This window comes from Mizuhopecten yessoensis, unplaced genomic scaffold (genome assembly GCF_002113885.1).
Source record: "Mizuhopecten yessoensis strain PY_sf001 unplaced genomic scaffold, ASM211388v2 scaffold10203, whole genome shotgun sequence".
Lineage (NCBI taxonomy): Eukaryota > Metazoa > Mollusca > Bivalvia > Pectinida > Pectinidae > Mizuhopecten > Mizuhopecten yessoensis.
The window spans coordinates 275,588-284,918 of record NW_018408430.1 but is presented as its reverse complement, the minus strand read 5'-3'; the positions used below and the strand labels follow the sequence as shown (position 1 = coordinate 284,918).

The window sequence follows — 9,331 nt, the reverse complement described above, 5'->3', positions numbered from 1 at the left end:
ATAAATGATACTCCATAAGATTCGTATCAACTCGTTATTGCGTTCCACTTCCCTCTAGCATTACCGTGCTTGTTATATTTTTCTGGAATCCTCATTAAACACCTTATCGGTTTATCCATGGTGTGAAACTACAGTATTGAAAATAACTCCGTTCAGTATGACGCTCATAGGTCAAATATCCGGAGAGTTACTGGCCAAAACAAGAAACAACATTGATTTTACTAAAATGTATCAAAATCAGTGTTTATATTGCGATAAGGGATATATACATTTTATAAAACCACGTTTACCCGAGCTCGTGTGTGGTTTGTTTAGAGTGTGATAAGTGTAGTTGATCATGTTTCTAAGGCAATATGTAAATAACCCTGATATAAAAACGGATGTGTTGACAACTAAATCTAGCAGTTGCGGTTACGGTTCCATGTAACAGGTATGTAAAGTGATTTGATAAATCATTTGACGCAAACGATTGTCTTTTGTTAAACAAGATTTTGTGATTAATGATTTTCAAATATCAGGGTCCTAACAAATTGCCATCCAGCATCATAATGTTGAAATGTAGCTTATCTCGGGTTTTTAAATCTCTTCAGAAACAATAATTAGATACATAGATAAATATTAAAAATAAGTGAAAAATGAAACAGCCTAAATTTGTGTACGACCTGGATGCAATTAAATATTACGTTTATTTATTTAAACTGTATATCTTTCAGGCTAACATGAAGGGGATTGTCATTGTTTTCGTAGTCCTGATATCCGTTACATGTGAGTATACATTCACTTGTGTCAGTACTTTTTCTTTTTAGATTTGGTCAAAGGTAGAAAAAGTCGATCTTATTTATTTTGGAATGATTACAATGCACTTCAGCAGAAATAAACACTGCAGCAGATTTTGGACATCTGTGATCATGGAGTGGTAATTGAACTTGGTTGTTTAGTTAGCTTCATCTTCATAGCTTTCTCGAATTTCTAGTATCTTTTTTAAATTATATGGAATAAGTCCGTATTAACCTAGCGTTTTGGCAAAACAATAAAACCCAAACAACTTACATACTATTCTGGACAAATGTATTAATTGGAATTTGCTTTATGAGTCATGATACATGTACATCTTTTTTCAAATTCCATTCCTTGCTTTAAGTCACAATTATAACATAATATGAGACGGCAATTCATGAAAAAGCGTAGCTTTTGTTAATCTCTGATATTTACCTATTTATAAGAAAATAAGATAAGCTTTCTTTAAAGTCGGCAAATCAAGGAATAACAATAAAACATAGGCTCAAATGAGATGAAATGGAAGACCCGGGGTGAGTTCGGATCATTTTCATTAAATTTGTTCTCGTCAGCATGGCATTTACTATCGAAAAACAAGTCCGTGTTTGAAGAATTATTTAATTTTCCTGTCAGGAAATTGGATGGCCGAACGAGCCCCGCCTTCGAGTAAATTCGCACAGGCAATCGGATAAGTTCAACCAACGTTGGAATGAGTTTAATTATGGCGTCATAAAGCATGCAACGTCAGATGATCCTGCCAATTTTACGACCTTTTAGGTGTTAATAGCCCGAACTTGCCCGGGCCCAATTTGATCTTTCTTGTTATTGCCTAATCAAATTAACTGCTAAGATCCCCCATTTGTAAATATTAGCTCCTGTATGTAGAATTATTTTATCATCGGTGATTGGTTAACATGTATTCACAATGTTATTTTGAATCAATGACGCCAATGATTGAGAAAAAACTGTTCGGTAATTCCTATTAAATAAATAAAGTTTATATTATATATTTGACGATATATCCATGTAAATGTAAAAAGATATAAGTTTAAAAACAAATTGGAATAATTAAACTAATTGGAATAAAGAGAACGTTATAATTCTTTAACAAGACATTAAAAATGTGAATAATTTTAGCTGTGAAAAAAGATGAACACTTAGACAAATTATCAAACTGAAGTCTTTTTTTGAAGATATCTCCCGGTAGAAATATTAGCATAAGCTGATTGATGACAAAAGAAATTCTTCACCAAATATCCGCATTTCCACTTTTTAAGCCTGCAGCAACAACAGACATAAACAAGTCATGAAGCACCGGTATTTTTTTCTAAATGTGCATACACTAAAAATAAAAAGGGAATTTTTGTCGCCTTCATAATATCGGGAGACACTTTAGTTCAGATATATTATTATCGACATTTTTAGGAATTTGCTACTATATTTACAAAGCGACATAACGAGTCTATAGTATTAGTCGTAAAAATGTGTTGGTGACTTGGGATTAGGAAAGAGTAGATATCAACTGTCACTCTCGATCCAAACTGTCGGCAGAAGTAATAAATTGATAGTCTGGTTAAAATACGTTTCCGTTTACGATGATTATATACCATTGATATATTCTATGAATATTCATTATATCAATTGGAAAAATATAACTAATTTCTTTTATCTGACAGTAAACATAATTTACGATACAATGTTTCTTTTTCTTTATATAAAGGTTGTCAATTCACAATATACGCGTAGATAAAGCGGAATAATGAAATATTCGTATAGTAAGAGTGTTTTATTATAGGATTCCTGGGTCTAAAGAAGAATGTGTTTTGTCAATTTGTAGCTCATTTGACCGATTTTGGACCCATCCTTCGAGTCCTTATAATTCTGCTATTCCAATAATGATCAATTGGATTGAAAATCCGACTTAAAGTCTATATTAAGTTCTCTCCATAATACAGTAAAAAAAAAATCAAATGACATCCGGTAATTGATAGAAACGGAAAGTATGTAATAAACAGTAAGATCATGTTTGTCATATATTTTAACAGTTTACCTCATTAACTTCTAATATTAGATTATACATTTTGTAATGCTATAAAGTCCAATACATGTTGCTATATACAAATGCCGGTGATGAATAAGTGCCAAATCAACCTCTGACTTTACGACATTAAAGTCCATGGGTTCATTACCGTATAGTCTTCTACTCAACAGTTGATTACAGACGAAGATACCAGCAGCAGATGTAGGAATTAGATAGTGCGAAAATATTACGCTGATAACAAGGCATTGGCAATAGTATTAATCCTCTCACGTATCAGGCAGGTTGTGGTATCAATCAGAGGAATACCAAGTAATTTATATTAAACCCTGAATGGACGTTTATTTTTTACATTAATAAATAACCACGTATGACTATCTGATGGAGTGAGCAATGTGACGAAACGTTTAATAACAAAATGTACAGGTTATGCGATATCTTCCAAAATCACATTTGCAAATGTATATCATTGGACGTGTGCATATATATGGTTATTAAGACATAATCGGCCTGTTAACTAGTGAATTCGCCCATGTAATATGTTTACATATGTCACTAGTGTAATATACCCTGGAGCGTTTTTCATTGGCTGTGCCAGTCAGAAATCGATAGTGATGTCCTAATATGGACAATGACGTGACGTCATCAATTGTGAAAGGCGCAACACAATGGCTGTCTCCGTTTAATTAAGCCCTCTACATTTTGGCTTTAAAACCTGTCAAAATGTAAATTTTCTGATAAAAAAGTATCTTAAAATTGTTTTCATTTCATATGAGCTGTTAAGAAACTCGTCTCGAAATTTTATGTTTTGCTCGCCATGGCTCGCAAAAATAAAAACTCCTAAGAGTCGTTTCATGAAAGCTCATATGAAATGAAAACTCATTTAAGATCCTAAATATATTGCATGTAACGGCACTATGTCATATAACGTACCTCTTGTACTTGACGTCCTTAATGGAATTCAAGAGTTTGTCATCTTTAAAGAAGAATAATGAATGGTGCTATTATGGATATAGAAAGTAGGACAACTCACAATTCAATCTGAAAAGGTAGGTAGAAAACAGAAAAAATAAATATATTACAGTTGGTGCAGAAGAAAGTTTGGCCTCTTTTATGTCTCCGAGTAGACGGCACAAAATCAATTCCCCAATTATGTTACATTCTGTAGTTGGCTCTAACAACATGAAGTGGGACACAGCAGGTGTATTCTTTTTACGATCCCTGACATATGGAGGAGACGTACAATGAAGTGTTACTACACGTGTGGCTACAAGTGTTATTTAGAGAAAATAACTTGCTTTGAAATTATCATGCATCGATTGCATTGTCTGTGATTTCAATATTTATGTTAAAAATAATGAAAACAAATAAAGGAGTTTTCCATCGTCATGGTGATCGGTTGTGTTAATACTTGATTCGTCGTGCGAAAATACTTAGGCATAAAATTAGAAACTTTGGAATTTTCAGACGGAACCAAATTCTGCGAAGTGACAAAGAAAGAAAATGATACGTGTGGAAAGAACGGCAAGTGTACTATCCCGATCTGTGTAGCAACAACAACAGTAGCACCAGCGACAACACCAACAACAAAAGCAACAACACCATCGCAAGCAAAATCAACATCAACAACATCAACAAAAGCAACAACAACAACAACAACACCAATAACAGGTGTGTATAACTTTAAATGTTTACTTTAGTTGTTACCAGTACCCATTTTCAATATAATGTCGTTCCAGCTGTGTTATCTGTGCAATGAGTTTATATATACATGTAAGTTCAGAAAAACGTAGGTCTGTAAATATTAGCGCTTTTATAATCAATCTGTAGACGCTTTCCACATAGATACGAATTATGACGTCATTTATAAAGGGTATAACTTATGAATAAACCTACATTGAATAGTCTATTTTAATGATTAAACCAAAATTAAATAGACTATTTTAATGGAAAAAACGCAATAGTAGACTATTTAATGATATCTATCTCCCTCTCATTATGACGTCACACACACCTTATATATTTTTTTTATTGAAGTCATAACTTGTATCTATGTGTAGGTTTGTGAAAAGAGTCTGAAGATCGATAATGAAAGCGTTATTGTTATAAAGATATTTTTTCATTACTTTTTACATATAATATATAGATAAATACAGGGCATGGAGGTCATTCTAACAGTGTAGACAATATGAGGTTGTCAATCTTCGGAGTCATTCGCTGCTGTATCGAGAAACTAAAAACCACAGCACAATTACATCACATTAAAAAAACAAAAAATGAAACATAATGGGACATACTTAATATTTGAAAACAATACTTCTACTTGGCAGTATGTGAGACTGACAGACGCTGTCAGATAAAGTGGACGAAATGTCTGTTTCTCTGTGTGTCAATACGTGTCTTACATCAATACCTATTGTACTTACTCTCGTTAAATTTTGAATATACACATTTGTACCTGTACATACCATGTACAATAATGTATGCACCTTAAATTACCTATCAAAATAATTCGAGAGTGTTTTACATTATATCCTATTCAACATCATTGGACGAATCGTCGTCCCCCCCCCCCCCCCCCCCCCCCCAGATTTCTTCACGATTTCTTTCCAGGTATATTTTAATTTTCTTTTCATTTTTCGCACACAAACAGTATCCTTGGAGATCAATGCGGTCATTGTAAACTCTGCCTTCGGTTGACGCTAGCCGAGGGGCTTATTGTTATCAAATATAAGTTGTATCCAATTATATTTCCCTTTTTTCATTTAATGTAAGTGGTTGTGTCTTGATAAAGCATCTGAGTGCTCCAAAAAGATTGGTAACTTCATATTGTCTACATTATTGGAACTACTCCTTTGCCCCACATACCAATTTAAGGTAATTGGTATCCTACAAACAAACTTGTGTAAGGATCCAGTGTTATAAGGGTATGTATCACTTCCCTGACCCATGTGTGGATGGGTAGGTGGGTGCGTGCGTGGGTGTTCCTGTTTGATAATATTGTATCAATATACAGATTGATTCAACACAATCATGGTTATAAAGAAAAAAAGAAGTATAGTTTAAATATACCATATATCGCCCTTTTTAGTTTAATTTGAAATATGATAGTGAACTGAGAAATTTTATTTAATTATAATCTAATTAACACAAAGAAGAGGACATATGCATTAACTACGAATTTGATATCGGCAAATGTACTTGTACAATGAACAGTACGTTTTGCTTACTTTGTACAGTTCCAGTTAGTGGTCGCAAACGCAGAGCAGCAACAGGTAAGACATTCTAAAATTAGTTATACATCATATAAAGACCGTTTAAAAACGTATCCTACACGAATGGTCATTTATATTTTTATGTTGCTTTTTATTACGATCGACATTATTGTTTTAACAAAATATGTATAAATATTTAAATAAGTTGATGACGAAATGGAATTTTCACAGTATATTATCCTAGAATAATAGAAATTGGTTAACATAGAATGCATTAACATGTAACTCATTGTGTCTCTCGAACTGTAATTTCAATCAAGAAACAATACGGATGATATCTCTCGTATTAGCATCATATCTATTTTGATTTTGAATAGACTGACATGGAACAGAAATGGATCGCATCTTCATTTGTATAACATAAAGAAAATGTCCAATTGTTGTTTCAAAAATAAGAACAAAATTGCTGTAAAAGATCCTGTAAAGTACTCAATAAATCGACGTAAACAACTGCATGAAAAAAAACCAGTGAGATAATTAAGACTATTTATTTATAAAACGACAGGAACAGATAAGATGCTTGTATATACTTTTATTACTCAAATGTATTTGTCGTCTTTAAAATACAGATATTGACATTGATGAATATTATGAATTTGTGATAGCTTAATTATAGTACAAACCCAGGACCGTTTCACTTTACCAGAAATTCGTTGAATTAGCGTAAACATTGACGAGGCAAACGGTCTAGGGCCTATCGCAAATATTAGTTAAGAGTTAACAATGAATCTGTTAGAATGGTTTCATCAAACAATTAAATATGACTGTCTTAACACGTCAAAAATGTGTTAATTTCAAATGTTTACCACGAGCTCTGTAGCATGAAGGCAGTGCATTCCTAAAGTTCCCTCTTTCTACTGTCAGATAAAGTTAATATTTAAAAATTACTTCAAAGCTGCACTAGAAGAAGGAAGATTCTTATTTCTTGATCATGATATTTTCTTGTCCTGATAGTAACGTTGCTGTTCTCAGACCCATAGTGTGTACATGTAGCAGCTGACTCGGTATATCAGAGTTTGCTCTTAATATCGTGATTTCTGTGATAAATGCCGACTACCGACAAGCTAACGAAATATATATGTTGATGACAATAGTTGACAAGTTTGATGGTACAACCACAACTATTTTTAGTTTTCATTGTGTTTCGTATTCACTGCCTCGGTTCCCTGTTTAAGGATGTGAAATCTCTCGAATTTGACGTTGCGGTTGCCGTCAATGAAGTATAAAAAGCGTACTCTTCCGAAATACCTTATCCTTATTGTTTTCTTTTCTTTTTTCATAAATTTGCCCAATCACATTATTTTGAGTTCGAAGTACTGTTTTCATCACATTTCGGAATACCCTTGTTGTTCGTTTAACTCGGCAGATATAAATCCTATTTGGAGTCGTGCTAGATTAAGGTGCCCTTAGTAGTACTTTGCCAGAAACATAAAAAGGCATGATCACATAATATGCAACAATTAAACTGTAGCTATTCAAAATATCGCGCGTTAGAAAGCAAATCATCAGTGAGTTTTGTGGTTTGTTTTACAGCTCCACCAGCCATAGAAAAATGCAAATCAACATGTAACAGTCCTGGCGTCTGCAAATACCAATGTACAGGTAAAACATGTGTTTAACCATATTTCATGGAAAAGATAGTTCTATTGAAAATTATGAGAATTTTAATTCATTTTGTAAATTGCATAAACGTTTGACTTTTTCATATCTTTAAAGGTTTTCTCATCGAAAAGACATTGATGCGAATTAACCACTTAATATAATTGATTTGGTACAGGTGAAAGTGGATCAATTAAGCATGGACTTTCTCCTCTGATCCTGCTAGTCGGAGTCTTTACCAAACTGTTTCTGGTCGGATAACTTGAATAAAGGCGTTCTGCAAGTTGTTCTTCTGATTATATCGTGTCACAGGTAGCATGACGGATAACAACTATGTAGCAACAAACGTCTTTTTCGCAAGCATTGACTCTCATCAAGACGGGCTGCAACAGGAATCCAGACCAGAACCCTTAACAAAACTGTGCTTGGAATTTAGTTTGTTCTTAAACCTAGTGCATTTTAAAACATTTATAAATTAGTTTGACAAAAATAAGGTAGATCAATGATACTTTAAGTTCACTCTGGCAAAATGAAATAATAACTAAAAATAGAGATAAAAATAGTAATATAATTAAATAAAATAAAAGCATAAAATTAACCTTTATGTGAAAATAACCAAGGGATAAACATGAATGTAAATCAGCGCGGGAGACGGAGACATTAGAAATTCGAAATAAGGCTTTCTTTTTTTTCTTTTTGGAGAATGATACCAAGACCCTAACAAATATTTTCTTACTTAAATCCCATTTGATAATCAAAGATCATGAATTAGTGAAAACAATTGCAATTTATATTATAATTAAACATATCATAATGCAAATGTATTTTATGTGTGTGGTTGTACTAGAAAACATTAGCGAAATGTTTATTGTTGAATTGTTTTGCAGTTGTGCAAGAAATGTATTAAAAATAACATATTCTGCATTTGTTATGTACAATATTTTAGCAAATACATTAAACATTAACCTGCAGTGTTTGATTATTGTGCCTAAATAAAACTTAATTCTCTGATAATATGTGTATGATACACAGGATTATCTTTAATGAGACTCTTGTACAAACCTATCTTCAGAGATTTGTAGATTGATGAACACATGGACAAGTTGTGTATGTATGCTTGCCATCAAGATCTGACTGGAAGTTATTATATTTCCTTGTAAATATATAAATGTCGGTGTTTTAGTTGTCACTACTAAGGTTCTGACTTTGAGGAGGCTATTATAACTCTTGTAATTTTTCGTAGATCCATGTAAATCTTTAACTTTATTTTTACTTTCTTTCCAAGGTATGTAAATATTTCTAAGGTCACATGCAGAACGATATAAATTGAGCTATGAATTAATTAATTGCAGTGAATATTAAACTATCATATAGATTGTACCTTTAAATTGCGAATACACGTTTTTCGTATATACAATACCATATTTGGTTTCCTTCATTTTAATTATATTTTCAATAAAGTCCTGCATGTGAAAGCAATTTTTTCTTAAATGACTAATCAAAGCTAAAGTCATACCCGCAATAGGTTTTCAATATATATTTTTCGTTTTGTAAAGTGTTACATGGATTTTTAACGGATCTGAGCTGCATTTTGTGCAAGAGTTACTCCCCTAAAGTTTAATCGCATTCATCAGGCTGCGCA

At 32.7% G+C, this 9,331-nt stretch overlaps 1 protein-coding gene across 1 annotated transcript; it reads left to right on the top strand.

Annotated features, from left to right (window-relative positions):
- The first annotated feature begins 268 nt into the window (after positions 1-268).
- LOC110459745 (integumentary mucin C.1-like) lies at positions 269-8,917 on the top strand. The gene is made up of 6 exons (XM_021512158.1): positions 269-430; positions 714-765; positions 4,283-4,486; positions 6,055-6,090; positions 7,624-7,692; positions 7,868-8,917. Exons 2-6 carry the CDS (start codon positions 720-722, stop codon positions 7,948-7,950), a joined length of 438 nt encoding a protein of 145 aa, XP_021367833.1. The 5' UTR covers positions 269-430; positions 714-719; the 3' UTR covers positions 7,951-8,917.
- The last annotated feature ends 414 nt before the right edge of the window (positions 8,918-9,331 follow it).